Source organism: Rhinatrema bivittatum, chromosome 1, assembly GCF_901001135.1.
Source record: "Rhinatrema bivittatum chromosome 1, aRhiBiv1.1, whole genome shotgun sequence".
Lineage (NCBI taxonomy): Eukaryota > Metazoa > Chordata > Amphibia > Gymnophiona > Rhinatrematidae > Rhinatrema > Rhinatrema bivittatum.
Window position 1 is genome coordinate 297461525 of NC_042615.1, and position 18379 is coordinate 297479903.

Sequence of the window (18379 nt, forward strand, 5' to 3'; positions counted from 1 at the left end):
CTCATGATGGTCCTTAAGTTCCGCTACCGTCCGTTGAATCTGTTCGCCAAACAGATTATCTCCTACACAGGGCAGGTCAGATAACCTGTCTTGTACCTCAGGGCGAAGGTCAGAAGACTTAAGCCAGGCCCACCTTCTTGCCGAAATAGCAGCTGCAGATACCCTTGTAGCAGTATCAAAGATATCATAAGAAGATCTGGTCTCATGCTTGCCTGCCTCAAAACCCTTGTTTACTAGGGTTTGGAGCTGATCTTCAAATTGCTGAGGCAGGGAGTCTGTAAAGTCTTGTATCTGCTTAAAAATGACCCTGTTATATTGGGTCATATAGAGTTGGTAAGCGCCAATTCGGGAGATGAGCATTGATCCTTGGTAGACTCGGCGGCCAATGGCATCTAGAAACTTCTGTTCCTTGCCAGGGGGAAAAGAAGTATGAGGCTTTGACCTCTTTGCTCTCTTCTGTGCCGATTCTACCACTACAGATTGGTGATCCAATTGTGGTTTCTGAAAGCCCGGAGCTGACTGCACCAAATAGGTAGTGTCAGCTTTCCTCTGGACTGTAGCAATGGAGCCAGGATATTCCCAGTTCTTCTTTAGGAGATCCAGAAGAACCTGGTGGATAGGGATGGAGGTTATTACTTTGGGGGCATCCAGGAATTGGAGCAATTCCATCATCTGATGCCTATCATCCTGCTCAGTCTGTAATTGGAAGGGAACCAATTCAGACATTTCTTTCACAAAATTTATAAAGGAAAGGTCCTCTGGAGGAGAACGCTTTCTACTTTCAATGGGTGAAGGTGGTGAAGCCAAATCATTGGTGTCTGGTGAGGAATCATCAGTCCAGGTATCATAGGGATCAGCGCCTGCCCCTCTAGGATGTAGAGGGGACGGGATGGTGGGATACCTGAAGGTCCTGGTCTAGGCTCCAAAGGAATCGAAGGAATAATTGGAGGCACAAATGAAGGCATTGAAGGCACTGGCGCAGGCATCGAGGGCATCGATGGATGGCTCGGTGGTACCGACGGGCATATCGGCACTGATGGTTGGATCAGTCGTGATGGACGTATCGGTATCGATGGCTGAGACAGAACTCCCAAAGGAGGAATGTGAAACGGTGTTTCTCCTCCCGATGACAGAGTGAGCGGGGAGGGTACCGCAGCCATCGGTGACCCAGGGTCCATCGGTGGAAAAGCGGCAATGAGCGCTTCCATCCTGGAGAGCAGCAGTGCTAATGCTGCTGGAATCGAGTCGTGATCGGTTCCGCAATCGGTACCGGTGTCGGAGGAACCTGAAGTCGTTGCATCACCTTGTTGATGGCCTCCTGAACTATCCGGTCCAGTTCTTCTATGGAGACCTGGAGCAAGTAGCCCCGGAACAGAAGAAGGAAGCAGAGGCATAGCCCGAGGGACCACCGTTAAAGGTGGAGTCGCGGAGACCAGTGACGTCACCCACCAAGATGGCCGCCTAAGACCTCGGCTCCCCCCTCCTCCGCCGCTAATCCGCCTTCATCGCGGTATCCTCCGGTCCGGGGCACCAGCATCCCACCGATCTAAGGTCTCCAGGCTCTAAGGATGGCTACCCCCCGGAAAAAACCCGATCTCAACCGCTTCTCTTTCGCGGCAGCTAGCACAGCCGCGGCGCTCGGGGAAGGAGACAAGATGGCGCCGGTCCCGGAGAGTGCAGCGGAATCGGAGCCTACAGAGCCGCTCCTCGACTCGGAGGTCCCCACCAGGTATGAGTTTCGGGCCTGGTTTCAAGAGCTGCGGGGGGATATGGCCCGGTTTCGCCAAGAACTTGGCGATATGATTGAGAGCACTAAAAGGGATGTCCGGGAGCTGGAGAGGCGCGCCGATGAGACTGAGCGCGGCCTGCAGGAAACGCAAATGGAGCTGGACTCTGTGCGGGAAGAGCTGGGGCAGCTTAAGGACTCCCACGAAGAATTACAGTCTCACATCGAAGACCTAGAGAATAGAAACCGGAGGGTGAATTTACGGTTTAGAGGGGTGCCGGAGGGAGAGGACTTTCGTGACTGCACACAAGTGGTGCAAGGCATCTGTGCCCACTTGCTGGACCCGGAGGGGACTGCAGAGAAGCCGAGGGAAGTGGTTCTAGAACGGGCACACAGAGCCTTTGGTAGCCCGCGGAATAATCAAACCAAGGACATAGTAGCCTGTTTCCATAGTTTCCTGGTTAAAGAAGCAGTGGCCCGGGCAGCGAGAGACATGGGCACTATCCACTGGAAGAACTGTAAAATTGAGGTGTTTCAGGACTTGGCTATTTCCACTATCCGCAAACGGCGGGAATTTAGAGATGTTATTGGCATTCTCCGCTCCCATAATATTAGGTACCGATGGCTTTTTCCATTTGGCCTCCACTTTACTATTAATGGCGTGTCATCCCGCGTGCAGCGAGTAATGGAAGCTGAGGATATCCTGCGGGCAGCGGGTCTACCAGCCTCAGACCCGGAGGGACTCCGTGAAGCCTCTGCAGCGAGCGGTACTCGGAAGAGTGACAGGCCCAGGTGGAAGCGAGTGGATAATGGCGGTAAACGACTACGTCGCAGATCTGGGGGTCCAGCAGGACTCAAAGAACCAGGATGAGTCCACAGGGGACTATGTTCAGGTTTTTATTTTTTAGACTGATCAGCCTCTGATGGAATGAGACTCAGTGGGAGTGCTATCCTAAGCAGCACTCGAGGACTGCAGCGGCTTATAACGGGGTTTACCCACCTGGTTTGGTTGTTACTGTTCGAGTTCTGCTGGTTGAAGTTTTGAACCCCTGTTTTCCCCTTTAATGTAAAGGGCGTCCCATTTTATGTGGTTATCTCTGCGGAGGAGGGGGGACCCTATTTCGGTCATATGGTGGCGTCAGGTCTCCCATGGAGGAGCTCCACTCGAGGCAGAGTGGCGAGCAGTTGGGTGGGGATGGGAGGGGTTATGGGAGTGGGAATGTGCTGGGGTTAGGCATATTTTCTAAAGGTAAGGGTCGGTCTACCACGCGCTGGTTACGGGGCTTAGTTCATGGCCTCCCCGGGCATGTCTTGGGGGGTATAGCAATGCTCATCCACAATCCGCTATGAGGCCATTAAAACTGCTTTCTATTAATGTAAAGGGTCTTAACACTTACCACAAACGACGAATGTTTATGCGGGATATGGCCCATCATCAGGTGGATATTATCTTTTGCCAAGAAACACACCTTAGAAAACGCTACGCACGGTTATTAACCTCTAAGGGGTATCCCCAAGTTTTCCATGCTGCAGCTACTCCTCAATATAAATATAATGGGGTAGGGATCCTGTTTGCTAGCTCTGTAGTGGTGGATATTTTATCTGAGATCCGGGATGTGGAGGGTCGATATGTTTTGGTGAAAGCCAAAATTAATGAGGAATTGTATACCTTTTTAAATGTGTATGCTCCTAATGCTGAACAGACTGGGTTTTTCACTAAACTATCGACTGTTATCAGTGAATGGACGGAAGGTCGTCTTATAGTTGGGGGAGACTTTAACATTACGAGATATCCCTATCTGGACAACACCCATAGTGGTTGTGTTGGGGGGAAAGTAGCACGGAAGTCACTTAAACATCTTATTGAAGATCGGGGGCTTACGGATATTTGGAGATTACGTAACCCCACTGCAAGGAATTATACGTTCTATTCTCATCCGCATAAGTCCTATTCTAGGATTGATTACTTTCTGATTGATAAGGATACCGTGGGGAAGGTCTTGGAAGCGGAGGTGGGCACTATTACTTGGTCAGACCACGCCCCAGTGTGGCTTAAGTTACAAACCAAAGATACTCAGATGGGCACTAAATTTTGGAGGTTAAATGATAGCTTATTGGACGACAAGGAGTTTGTGTCTCGGCTCCGACAGCGGATTATTGAATTCCTGGACATTAATGATAATGGGGAAGTCTCTCCAGGGGTGATTTGGGATAGTTTGAAGGCCTATGTTCGAGGTCTTTGTATAGCGCGAGCAGCATATGTAAAAAAAGCAAAGGACCGGGAACGTTTACGCCTTCTGGAGCGAGTGGCTACGTTGGAGCTGAGACACAAGCGAACCTTAGATCTCGATGCTTTACAGCCTTTAGTGGCGGCTCGTCAAGCCCTGCAAGCTCTGGAAGGGGATAAGATAGCTTATCAACTGCAACTACTGAAGCAGCACCATTTTGAATGGGGAAACAAGGCTGGGCGCTACTTGGCCAGGAAGCTTAAGGAAAAAGTTGCGCAGTCTCAAATTACTAAAATAAGGGGGGCTCAGGGTCAATTTGTATACTCTCAGAAAGATATCGGGCACTGTTTCAATCAATTTTATCAGCATTTGTATGATTCTGAGACTTTGTGCACGTCGGAGGAGATTGCTCAGTATTTGCAGGACGTCAAGCTGCCGGAGCTATCCCAAGCACATAGGGATACTCTCAATGCGGACCTGAGGGAAGGGGAGGTGGCGTTGATTATTAAAGATCTCAAAGTGGGGAAGGCCCCCGGGTTAGACGGGTTTACAGGGAAATTTTATAAAGTCTTTGGCACAGAATTGATCCCGCCCTTGGTGGCTATGTATAATGATGTTCGGCTGGGAGGAACATTTTCAAAGGAATCCAATACAGCGGGCATCACGGTCCTGGCAAAACCGGGTAGAGACCATACCCTATGCGGGTCATACCGGCCAATATCTCTGATCAACATTGATCTGAAAATCTTGGCACGGGCGTTGGCTCTCCGCTTGGGCAGGGTAGCTCCCTGGCTGGTGGATAAGGATCAGTCCGGTTTTATCCCGGGCCGACTCGCCTCGGATAATGTGAGGCGGGTGGTGGAACTTATGTGGTGGGCTCAGTCCCAGGATATCCCGGCGGTGCTACTTACGGTGGATGCCGAAAAGGCGTTCGATCGGGTGCACTGGCCATTCTTATTCCAAGTCTTGCAAGCTATGGGTATAGGGGAAACTTTCATTACTTGGATCAAAAAGCTTTATAGTCACCCACATGCTAGGATAAAAATTAATGGGGCCTATTCGGAACCATTCGAAGTCAAACGGGGTACTCGGCAGGGTTGCCCTTTGTCCCCTCTGCTATTTGCTCTCTCGTTAGAGCCCCTAGCGGAAAAAATCCGACGGCGGGAGGATATATCCGGAGTACAGGTAGGGGATACGTCTTACAAGATCTCGCTTTTTGCTGATGATCTTTTATTCACTCTTGCTAGTCCAGAGACATCCCTGAGCCTCCTATTAGAGGAAATGCGGGCGTTCGGAAGGCTGTCTGGCTTTAAGATTAATGCAGATAAGTCAGAACTATTGAATGTTTCCATGCCGGAGGAACATTTTAGCCTCCTTGGGAAGGGCCTGCCCTTTCGATGTGCCAAGGACTCTATAAAATATTTGGGGGTTAAAATTGGGCCCCGTCTTGAGGAGCTGTTCCGGCTTAATTATGGGCCATTGTGGTCTCAGATTCAGCAGGATATGGATAGGTGGGATCGGACGGACCTCTCCTGGTTCGGCAGGGTAGCCGCCCTTAAAATGAACATTTTACCCAGGCTATGCTATGTATTCCAAACATTACCTGTCCCGGTGCCAGAGGGGGCCATGAGGATTTGGCAAAGAAAGCTGTTCCGTTTCATTTGGAAGCACAAACCCCCGAGGGTTTCTCGTTCTATTTTATATAGGGATAAACTGCGTGGTGGCCTTAATGTGCCCAATTTGAGTTGGTATTATACTGCCATCCTGCTAGGAGTGATTGTTACTTGGCATGACACTAGGGAACCCAAGTCGTGGGTAGTTATCGAACAGGCAGTCTCTGGGGAGGTACCACTGGCGTATAGGGCGTGGAGCAGGGAATGGGGGTCAGTTATCACCCACTCACTCACACCATTTACTAAGGCTGTTTTACAGCTTTGGGGTAAATGGAGGACCCGGTTAGCGGGACCCAAAAGAATATACTATCTTACTTCAATTCTGTGGGACCCTGGGTTCTCCCCGGGTATGGATAAGGCCTTTTCTCACAGGTGGACACAGCTAGGCTTGACAAAGGCTGGGCAATTTTGTAGGGGGTCCCGAGTTTTGGATCTAGCGGAGCTACAAGATAAATATGGTGGGTCCCAGGGAGATTGGTATGCATTACAGCAGATTACACACTTTCTTCGCTCGGTGGGGGCGCCAGGGGAGATAGCTAAGGGTAGATCCCTCTTCGAATCCTTTTGTGAACAGCGTGGGCCTCTTGGTAAACCTATATCCCGACTCTATCAGCTGCTTAATAATGGGGATAAATCTAAAGTTTCCTATCAACTTCATTGGGAATCCGATCTGGGACAGACCCTTCAAGACTCCGACTGGGACAAATGTCATATGATCATGGGGAGGAGCTCCGTTTCTGCTAATATTAAGGAAAATGGTTATAAATTACTATATAGATGGTATATGTCCCCGGCCCGATTACATCGAATGAACCCTAATATCGGCGACTCATGCTGGAGGCGGTGCGGGGAAAGGGGCACATTTTATCACATGTGGTGGACTTGCTCCAAGGTCCAGACCTTTTGGGCTCTGATTATGGGGTATGCCTCTGAGCTGTTTGGGGTTGTAGTTCCATTGGACCCCAGAGGCTGTCTCCTTAGTCTGGTGGAGGGGATGAGTAATAATAAGCATACGCTGCTTTTGCTACAAATCTATATAGCTGCACGCAGCGAAATCGCTTTCCGGTGGAAAAATGAGGAGGTCCCTTCTATGCTGCAGGTTTATCAGAGGTTGCATAGGCTGTACCAGATGGGTCGTTTGACCGCGCTTAAAAATGACCGTATTCACAAGTTTCAGGATGTGTGGGCTCCGTATACAGCATGGTTGGCAAAGCAATCGTGAAGTAGATCACCCTGACTGTGGAAAACTATCGGTATGGGGGGAGGGTTGGGGAGGTGGGATGGGGGGGGGGGGGTGGTAGGGTGGGAGCGGGGGAAAACTGGAAAACGATATTGTTCATGTATATATCTGGCCTGACGGTCTGAGTTCATAATACGCCCTGCCACTGGTTGTTCAGACTTCTTTTTATTCACCACTCCTCTTGATGTACCTTACCAATATGTTTGCTATAGGGTGGATCTTAGGTGTGGGTGATAGTTGGTTGGGCTTTTATGTGCTTATGTTCTGTTTAACTATACCTGTATGGGACCTGGTCCGCGTTCTGTGATGTAACATTTGTTTTTCATGCAAAATAAAACAAAAACTTACAAAAAAAAAAAAAAAAAAGGTGGAGTCGCGGCTCCCGATGCCCTTTCGGGGGAGGGTTGCCTCGGTGACCCGGTCGCCGAAAATGTTGGTGCCTTTTCTGGACGGGGTTTCTTCGATGGCGGCTTGGACGATAGCGAGGTCGATGATTTCACTCCCTCGATGGTCCGAGACTTTCTATGCCGGTGGCGATGTTTGTCTCTACGATCCCCTCAGTCCTGAGGGGGAGTAAAAGGTGTCGAAGGCTGAGATGTCGTCGATGCCGGACAGTCACCGGCCGGTGGTCGGTGCTGGTGCGAAGTTGATGGTGCCGGTTCTGACGACATCGATGCAATGGACGGAGTCGGGGTTTGAGCACGGAAGAGAAGTTCCATCTTCTCCATTCTGGCCTTGCAACCATTTGGTATCATAAGGGCACATTTGGTGCAGGTCAAGACATCGTGCTCTCGTCCAAGATACATTACACAGAATTTATGGGGGTCTGCGATGGACATGGTGCGATTACAGTTCTGGCACCGACGGAACCCAGACACATGGCCATGGAAAAAAATTGAGCCGTGGTACGGTCGACGGCCAGTAGGCTGCGAGGGCCAAACTTGACGGTAAGCGACGGAAACATGGGTAAAAACTTACCGGAGTACCACAGCTTGAAAAAGTTAGAGGAGAGTCCCCTCTGGGGCAAATTAACTTTTAGTAATTCCGTGAGGAAAATTCCTGTCAGGAATCTCTGCAGAGCTCCTTAACCGCGAGGCTACTGCTGTGCGGAAAAAAGAAGACTGAAGGGGGACCCCTGCTGGCTGCAGAGTTAGTGCCATGCTGGGCATGCCCAGTAGGGGCTGGTCAAAGTTCTGGAAACTTTGACAGAAGTTTTCCGTGATTGGGTTCCATCCTGTGATGTCACCCATATGTGAGGATTACCATCCTGCTTGTCTTGTGAGAATGTCTTATTAATCTATATTAATTTTATTGTAGTTTATAAATACATAAGAATATCATTTAAAAAGCAAAGAACATAAACATCAGAATCAATCATGTAATAAAACATATCAATGTATTCTTTCATGAAAATCTAAATAAATAAAATTAATCCTCTTTCTAGAAAGGCAGACAGCATTATAACTACAATAAAATAGCACTAATAGCAGAACTAGGACAGATCACATTACAAACCAACATACAAAAGAAAAACAAATTATAATTCTGGTATCACTTCAGCAAAACAAAATCCTTCCACTGCTAAACACTTTGTGAAGTAACAAACCCCTGAACAAAAAAAACACAACCCAAAAAAAGACACCTAGAATCTTGCCATTCCATACAATCACAGCGGTAACTCTCAGGCATCAAACATCACTCTTATTTATAAAAGGCAGCAATACAAATATTACATCAGGCCCCAGAACACTAATAAGCCACATATTGGACAAAGTGAACAAGCTGGACTGGTACAAATCCCTGCAGAGAAAATACACACTAGCAGAACACAGATCGACCCTTATCTAATGGAGAAATAAGGGACTGCAAATTAGAAACCAAAACATGCAGATAAAATCAAAACAGAAAGCCTGAGAAACCAGACTCTGAATAGTGGACCTCTAAAGAATCTGCAAAATACAAATACATAAGAAATGCACATTCCCAAAGATCAAACTTTTTTTAAAATCTTTGTCATACACACACACTCTCACATGCTCTTTTTTTTCTCATAAATAGGCTCTCACTCTCCTAATAATTCCTAACATTGTTTACTTTTTTGACCGACGCCACACACTGAACAGAGCCTGCAGGTCCTTTTCATGGGTGGTAACTCCTAATATGGAATTTAACATCTCTCTCACACAAACACATATACACAGGTTCTCACTCTCAGGCTCCCACACGCAAACACAGGCTCCCCATGCTCTCTCTCTCACACACCCACCCTCCCATACTCTCATACACACCCCCCACACCCATACTCTCTCACACCCCCCCCACACCCATACTCTCTCTCTCTCTCTCACACACACACACACACTCACAAGAAATGAATCTCACAGTCATTCTCTTACTGCCTACCTTGTTCTTGCTCCTTCCCTCTTACCCCCTCCTTCCCCTTCTTTCTCACTCACTCATCACTACCTTTTAATTCCTTCCCTCTCACACCTCCTCCATTTTCTTTCCTTTTCACTAATCCCCTTTCCAATCCTCCATTCCTCTCACTCACCCCTTCCCCTCATTCATCCTCTTTTCTTTCTTCTCACTACTCCTCCCTTTCCTTCCCTCTTACCACTTTCCCTCTTACTCCTCCTTCCCTCCCCTCTCACTCCTTCCCTTTGTCATGCCTCTTCCCTTCTCTTTCCTTCCCTTCCCTCACACATCTGGTCAATCACAACCCTCTCCCTTCCCTTCCACTTATTTTGCTCAGTTCCCTTTTCCTCCCCTCCCTTCTCAGTAAGAAGGAAGGGGGAGGAAAGGGAAGCTGAGCGAGGCAGATGGAAAGGTAAGATTGGGAGAGGAGGTGAGGGAGTAAGACAATCTCGCTCTTCCTCCCTTACCTTTCACAGCCTGCCTCCTATGGTCTGTCACATCACCGTGGTCATCTTCAGCCCACTGGAGGCGATACTCTTGTGGGCCATTCTTCCCCACGGGGGGATGGTATCCCCGTGGGCAGGTCATCACCGTGCTTCTGTAGTGTTGGGGAGCTCTATTTGGGTGGGCCTGAGCTCAAAATGGGTGGACCATGGCCCACCCAGGCTCACCTGTGGCTATGCCTCTGGTATATAGAGAACAATTTTCAAAAGCAAATCTCTTCAGGTCTGTTTTTCCAAGGACATTTTCGTTGCTTCTAGCTAACCATTATTACAGCAATTTTCATATCTGCCCATCTTGTTGTAAAAGTCTGCAGGACTTTTACCTGCATCAGTTCTCAGTGTTCCAGCTATAAGCAGTGTTCCTAGATTCCGTTGATTGTGAAGTCATGGGAGAAACTGCATAGTTTACCATCTGCCACAGAATCAACATTCTTGAAAGCTTTCACCCCTCTTAATTTAATCTTTTGAATTAAACTGCAGGGAGCCTGCCTGCCTGCAATCTCAGCTCTCTCCCTGCTCCTGCTCCAGCCCCTCCCCTCACAGTCTACATAGAACCTTCTTCTGTTGTTCCCCCCACCGCCCTTCCTCCTGTCCTGAAGTAAAGGGTGGGGGTTGGGGGGGGGGGGGAGAGGAAGTTGAAGTGGACAAAGAAAGCAGTCAGAATGTTTGATTCCTCAAAGATTTTAATGGATCGCTTATATCCTTATCAAACCAAAGATTATTTTGATATAATTCCTGGATAGAGTGATGCCCCTACAGAAGAATTTTACCTTTATACAAAAGGCTCTTACACCTGCTTATATGGCCAATCCTATACCATTTATAAAGACCTGGATGTGTTTTGGAAGTCTGCAACTGCTGGAAGAGATGGAATTAATTTCAGTTCATAGATACCTTTATTGACACAATTGCTAACAAGTTTTGATGTGTGCTACTTCAACCCCATTTTGTATCTTTTACCATGTGTCCAATATATGTGCACATGTCTTTCTGAATAATTAACAGTATGACAAGTTGCTGATGTTGAGGGGCATAGAAAGCTCATATACTTGGAAAGACAGACTTTCTCAAGAAACTACAAAAAGGATGGTTGCACTATTTAAATTCAAAACAAAAATGACATTTCTCAGTTAAAAGTTTGCAACTTATGTGTCTTAACTTGATAAACTGTTGATTTTTGTACTTGGTGCATTTATCATTTGAATATGGTTTAATGATTTTCAATAAAAAAAATATTTTTGCATTGCCAGTGGTGTAAATCTTTATTCAAATTTGGCATACAATTGCCACAGAATTTTGATGACTCTACCACAGAATTTTCCAATTCTTGCTGCAGAATCTTGAAAAATTTGCTGCAAGAAACTGGGGAGCTGTGGCTATAAGATAAAGATTATATCCTTACTGTGTAGGCATGAATGAAGGAGTTTAAATAACTGACTCCAGCCTTCACTACTTGTGCGCTCTAGGAACCTTTCCCCTCATGCATTATCCACAAGAATAAAACCTCTCTTTAATGGGTAAAAGAGTGCCTCGATTGTACTGTTTGGCCTTGAACTGTCAAGAGTGTGCACAGATAAATGTATGGCTGCATGGCCTGGATTACGTTGCTTCATTTATACAATGCTGAATTATTCTTCATGCTAAACAATTTGGGGCTTATGCAATAAAGTTTTAATGTTATTGTTAAAGAAGTCCTAGAAGACGTTAGCCCACGCATGCAGATGAAGGCCCGTCATTTACAAATTAGGGTTTAGTGTATGTTTGGTAAATAATATGGTATGTTCATCTTCCACACTATTTGCTGTACACTCACTAACTCAGAAGTCTGCATCCTGTGACTCCTCAGCAACACGCAGCTCTTGAAGACCTGAATGCAGCTATGTCATGGGCCAAAGAAAAACAAAGGCTGGCCTTAAGAGAGAGAGAGTGACTGCTGGGGATAAGGAGGGATTGGGGGAGAATGACTGCTGGAGACGAGGGGCAGACAGAAAGAGACTGCTGAGAATGAGGAGGGCGAGATTGCTGGGGAGAGAGATTGAGACTGCTAGGGATAAGAGGGATAGAGAGCAAGAGACAGTGGCTTCTGGAAATGGAGAGAATGACTGATGGGCATGTTGGGAGGGAGAGAGAGAGAGTGACTGCTGGGGAAAAGAAAGTTTTCACAGGGTACCAACAAGAAGGGAAACATGGAGGAGAGGGAGAAATGACAGAGAGAAGGAGGTGACAGAGGAGTCACGCTTGAGTACTTCGAAAATAAATAGGGATGTGCTTTCATATGAAACAAAATAGGAAATCTCAACCAAGTTATCTATTTTATTTCTATAAAAAAAACCCCAAAACCCTGCACATCCCTAAAATCTGCTTCTCTTTAGAGATGGCAATGTCTTTCCAAGCAATAGATTAACATACGAAGGTCTTTGCTGTCATTGACACCATTAGTGTAACCAAACATCAATGGAGACATTTAGAGGCTTGAGGATGAAGAACAATCTGAGCCTCAAAGTTTTTTTTTTAGCTGATCATTGCTTTGGTTTGAGTGCAGAGTTCATTTCTGTGAGCTTTGATGCAGTAGGAGACTGTGTGGTGCAGCCATTGTAGTGCCTACACTAGAGTGGCCAAAGAGGGAGGAATGATCAGATGTGATGCCCTTCTCAGTCGAGATGGCCAGATTCATTCCCGAATCATCCTTTTGTGCTCCCTTTATTCCTCCACTAGGTCCTCTCACACCATTTTTTCTTAAACATAAGACAGTTCTAATTAGGTCTTCATGTCAGTTTTCTCCTCTCCTGAAACTCTCCAGTCTTCTTTGACCCTCTCTTTTGGATTATTCTAGCTCTTCCCTCTGCACTGACAAGAAACCAACTCCCATGGACCAGGCTTTAGTTGTACAACCTTTGAAAGCCAGCTGAAGAAACCAATAACAAAAGAAAACTGAGCATACTCATGTTCTTTAGCCAATGCATTTTCGGATTTCCGTGCAATAGCATAAGCATCCTATTTTTTACTGCAAGTACACAAAATCTTTTTGTATCATTCATTAAGTGGCTTTTTAACATGTGTTACTTTTTTTGCAAGTCCACACTAAAAATGCCTTTGCACAAGTTTTGCATAGACCCCTTGTGCTGGCAAAAGAAGAACACACTAATTTGGTTAAGCTGAGGAATATGATGTTAAATGAAAAAAAAGGTTCTAGAATGTAATGAAATTCAAGAATAGAGCTTGTAGTTTGTGTCTGGACAAAAGAGGTGGTTGGATTCCCAAGTTATGCTGGTTGAGTGAGACCCACTGCTCACTGGGGATCCCTCCCTTGACATTTCTCATTTTCTCAGTCTCTCTCAATGTGCTTTCTACCTCTCTAGATTCCCCTTCTACCAGTCCCCCTTCACTCTTCCTCTCTGCCATGAAGATTTCTTCCTCAATTCATAATTCCTCATTTATTCCTCCTGTTCTTTTGTTCCCTTATCTCCCTTCACTTTTCTTCTCTCACTCCTCCTCCATCTTGCTCCCCATTTCAACATTCTTCCTCTCTCAGTTCCTTCCTAACTGACCTCCCGTCACATCACTTCCCTTTACATCTTTCATTTCTAGGTTCTCTCTCTCAGTCTCCTGTCAGAGGCTGGTTCTCCTCCTCCTGTCAGGATGTGGGGCAACAGGATGTTGCCCCACATCCTGTTGCCCCTGCCCCACGGGTATCTGGAAGGCAGGAGAAGGGAAACACAGGACTTCTGGACCCATCTAAGGCTCTTCTGCTTCCACCCCCGGCCCACAGCCATCAAAAGCACCAGAAAGCAGCAAGGGCTTGGGTACAGAACTCAAACAGCACACATGGAAACTCTGCAACATCAAAAAAGGAGATTTACCTTTCAACACTTATCACCCTCCCTCTCCAACATATTCAAAATGGGCTGTCCTGCCAAGTTCTGGACTTAGACAAATCTGGGGGTTTAAATATGTCCCCGACTGGATAAGTTTTAGAAGAAGGCGGGGCTTAAACAGAGCTGGATAGCATAGAATATCAATGCTTTCAGGCAAAGTCTGGTTGTGTGGAAAGTAATCCTAGGGGTTATTTAAGTATATGTACCTAGATGACATTAGACTTAACCGGCTATGTTCAAAACACAAATGGAGGAAAAAAACAAACAAAATAAAATCCTTGTGACCCTGCAGACCCGATCCCCCATCCCCCCTCCTCTCTAAATTACTGAAAATTATGTTCCGCATAAAGCTCAAAATTTCTCCCCCTGCCCTGCAAGCCCCTCCAAAACATTTTTAAAGAGCAGGCCTGAGGATCCTCCCTGTCCCTCCACCCAAATTCAGAAAATATCTGTGCCCTCTGGGCCCTCTCCTAGTCCCCCAGTCTTCCCCCTCCCAGCCTCAACCCCGTACAGGACCCCCTCCCTCTCCACCCAGCAGCTCCCGGGAGTGCGGCAAAATTGGGCTGCTCCTGGCAGCGCCCAGCTGTAAAGCCAGAAGCCGGCCCCCTGTAGTGCTCTCCTGGCAACTGCTGAGGGTATGGGGGCAGGGCAGGGATCAGGAGGCAGTCCAGAGGACACATTTTCCAGATTTGGGGGGGGGGGGGGGTGGGAGGTTGGGGAAGCTCCTCGGGCAACAGGCCTGCAACTTTTCTTTATCTTATAGATGAAGGGTGGGGGGAGAGGAAGGATTCGGGCATTAGGTCCTACTTCGGTTTTAGTTCTTTAGCAGGGTGGGAGGGGTGGAGGAGTGGTTCTGTTTGAATATAGCCGGTTAAGTTAAAAGTTATCCAGTCCTCTCTCATTTTGTCTCTTCATCTTACATTCATTTTTATTACTGTTTTTCTTCTTCTTCTCTAATTTCTTCATCTTCAGCCTTCTGTTGTGTATATTTCTCTCTAGTCTACCATGTATTATTAAAAAGCAAAGAGCAGCACTTGGGCCCATGCAATGACTCATGCTACAATTAATGCCCCCCCACCACCACACATACACCCTCTCTCTCCTTTGCCTTTCAGGCTTACAGTCAGTAGTCAAAACTCCCCCAGCTCTCTGGAGCCAATATCCCTTTCTGTCAGCATTTACACACTTCTCTCATTTCCATTTGCAATTCTCTCACCAGGGAGGGAGAGAGGCCACTGACTGTACCCCCTTTTTCTTTATTCTCTCTCCTCCCTATCTTTGATCTCTCTCTCTTTCCCCTCCCCCTTGGTTACCTTTCGCCTCCTCACTTTGCTCTCTCTTTCTCTAACCTACTCCTCTGCTATCTCCCTCTCTCTGCTTCCTTACCTCCCTTGCTCTCTCTTTCTTCGCTTACTTCCCTTCTTTATTCTCTTTCCTTCATCTGTTTGTTCTTTCTGCCCTTTTTGCTTTTTCTCTCTTTTCTGCTCTCTCTCCCACCTATTTTCTCTCTTCCTTCACCTAGGCGCTCTCCCAATCCCATATGTTTTCCCGCCTCTTCCTCTCTCTGCTCTGATTCAGGAAACTTTATTGCTATTGCAATTTGTCCAGATGTGCCAAAGCTTTAAAACAATGGTGAAAAGAAGAAAGAAATAATACATAATAATAAGATAAAATTGCAAAGTACAGAAAGGACAATAGCAGGATTGTATTTATTTTAAGAATTGCTTCCAGTCATATTACAATTCTGGCCTGGTGGCAGGGTTCAACATATTTTGCTGCTGTTTCTCTCCCCTTAACTCTTCCTCACACCCTCCCCTCCCACTTTTCTCTGTCTCCCCTCTACTTTCCGAAACCCCTGTGTAAGAGCAGCATAGGAGCTACCATGGGGACAAAGGGCAAGCATTTTGCTGTCCGTGGCTGCCACAGTCTGTTGAGTGGCCCTGTTCACTCAGGATGCGGGAGCAGCAGATCCAGGCAGAGAAGCACCTCCACTCTCTCTCACTCTCTCTGTCCCCAAAGCGGCTCTCACTGTTCCACTGGTGCTACACCAGCACTTGACCTACAGCAGGAAAACTTCCTGATTCAGAGCAGTCTCAGACTGCCAGAAAATCTGTATCAAACTGGGAGAGAGAGAGTGCCACTGACTGGAGGGGGTACCAAGGGAACAAATCATGGGAAGGAAAGGGAGTGAGCTGGAAACAAAAGGTCAGACAGCTCCATCTCCGGTGAAACTGGTGCTAACATTAGATTAAAAAACAAATGTATTCTGAAGATTCATGTCAATAACTTTACTGCCAAAGGTGGTTTTAAAACTTACATTCCTTGATAAACAGGTAGGTGAGCGTGAGCACCACAGTATGGCCGCTGAAGAGGAAGTCTCCACACAAGATGTGTGATCCAGTAATGGACAAACCTCCACCAGTTATCAGTCTGAGGATCCTCTGCACTTTAGCTTGAGAGTCTCCATTCAGCTGAAAGCAGAAGACAAGACATCGGGCAGTGAGAGAAAGGAAGCGATAGTTTTAGATAGAAGCAGTACACCAAACTGAAAATGAAGAGAGAATCCTGGGGCAGGTCTGAAGACCTAACATTTACTTACTTACCTGGGGTTCTTCCATCTCCTACTGCTCACAATGGGGCAAGAAGCAGAAGATAGAGGAACCGAAAGAGGCAGGGAAGGACCCATGAGGATTCTTCACCTGTGCTCGGCAAGAGGAGAGAGGGCGGGAGAGGAAATCTAAAGGACTTCTGATTAACCGCTTTGAAGGATTTTGCAGAGAAAGAATAAAGGCGTTTGAAAGCTAAATTCTATTTCTGACCTGGGAAAGGACTTAAGATAAAATGGTCTGAGCGAAAACTGCCCTCCTCAGGTGTGGTTTTTAGTTTCATTCCATATGGATTCGAGTAGATTTTAAATTACATTTTCACAGGGATCTATAGGAAAATTAGGTTCTTACCTTTGCTAATTTTCGTTCCCGTAGTACCATGGATCAGTCCAGACAGCTGGGTTATGCCTCCCCTCCAGCAGATGGAGTCAGAGAGAAAACTGAAAGCACCCCCTAGATATACTGGTGTGCCACCTGCGATCCCTCAGTATATGTGATATCAAAGCAGAAATAAGGAATGAATCACCTTCAACTGTACCCCCAAGAGAATGTCAAAAAATTGTGATCTATATCATAACCGAAATGACCAGATCAAGTAGAAACCTCCTTGAGAACAGGTAAAACCAGACATAACAAACAGGACACCACAGAACGAACAATAAAACACGAGGAAAGGAGACACTTCACTTCAAAACTGTGGCATCTATTACCAATACAAACTGTAATGGAAGAAAAACCAGAAATGGAACACGAGCGGACTCCCAGAAGTACTGAGGGCGGGCGTCTGGACTGATCCATGGTACTACGGGAACGAAAATTAGCAAAGGTAAGAACCTAATTTTCCTTTCCCAGTACGTACCAGGATCAGTCCAGACAGCTGGGATGTACCCAAGCCGCCTTAACCGGGGTGGGACCCTGAGAGTCCCGCTCGAATTACACTGCTCCCAAAGGACTCTGCAGGAGGACCACGAACATCCAGGCGATAATGCCTGGCAAAAGTATGCCAGGATTTCCATGTGGCCGCCCTGCATATCTCTTGGCAAGAGACCAAGTGATTCTCTGCCCATGAAGTCGCTTGAGAACGCAGAGAATGAGCCTTAAGCCCAGCAGGAATAGGTTTACCACATCCAACATACGTGGCCGCAATAGCACCCTTTAACCAGCGTGCAATCGTAGCTTTGGAAGCCTGAAGACCCTTCTTGGGTCCATTCCACAACATGAAAAGGTGATCTGACTTTCTAAAGTCATTGGTAACCTCCAAATAGCGTAAAAGAATCCAACGGACATCCAGACGCCTCAAGTCCCTACCTTGAGAAGACTGCAGGTCCTCGTCCGAAAAGGAAGGTAATTCCACTGTTTGGTTGACATGAAACGCGGAGACCACCTTGGGTAGGAAGGAAGGAACAGTCCGTAGGGAAACCCCTGACGCCGAAATGCGCAAAAACGGTTCCCTGCAAGAGAGAGCCTGAAGCTCCGACACCCGACGAGCCGAGGAAATGGCCACAAGGAAGACAGCCTTGAGGGTCAGATCCTTCAAGGAAGCCGCCTTAATAGGTTCAAACGGAGCCGCACACAAGCCACGGAGTACCAAGTTCAAGTTCCAAGACGGACAGGGAAGCCTGACGGGAGGACGCAAGTTTCTAACCCCTCGCAAAAAACGCGCCACATCCGGATGACTCGCAAGGGAAGAGCCGTCTACCTTACCTCGCAAGCAGCCCAAGGCCGCCACCTGAACTCGAAGCGAATTATACGCTAACCCCTTCTTCAATCCATCCTGTAAGAACATAAGGATATCCACCACGGACGAACGTCTGGCCGAAGTACCCACCGTGTCACACCAATCATGGAAAACTTTCCAAACCCTCGCGTAGGCGAGCGTAGTGGACGACCGACGGGCCCGAAGGAGAGTAGACACCACCGCGTCCGAATAACCTCTCTTCTTCAATTGCTTCCTTTCATAAGCCAAGCCGCCAGACAAAAACGATCCGCCAGATCGAAAAATACTGGACCCTGACGAAGAAGATTGGGAAGATGACCGAGACGCAGTGGGCCGTCGACTGCCAGGTTGACCAGATCCACGAACCACGGACGCCGCGGCCATTCCGGAGCCACG

At 47.2% G+C, this 18379-nt stretch overlaps 1 protein-coding gene across 8 annotated transcripts in view; it reads right to left on the minus strand.

Moving 5' to 3' along the window:
- SGMS2 (sphingomyelin synthase 2) overlaps positions 1-18379 on the minus strand; it is a 281894-nt gene that overhangs the window by 34753 nt on the left and 228762 nt on the right. For all 8 annotated transcript variants that reach the window (XM_029596777.1, XM_029596783.1, XM_029596773.1 and 5 more), the window contains one exon: positions 15978-16131. In XM_029596777.1, coding sequence (XP_029452637.1) covers positions 15978-16131 — 154 coding nt within the window. The remainder of the gene's footprint in view (positions 1-15977; positions 16132-18379) is intronic.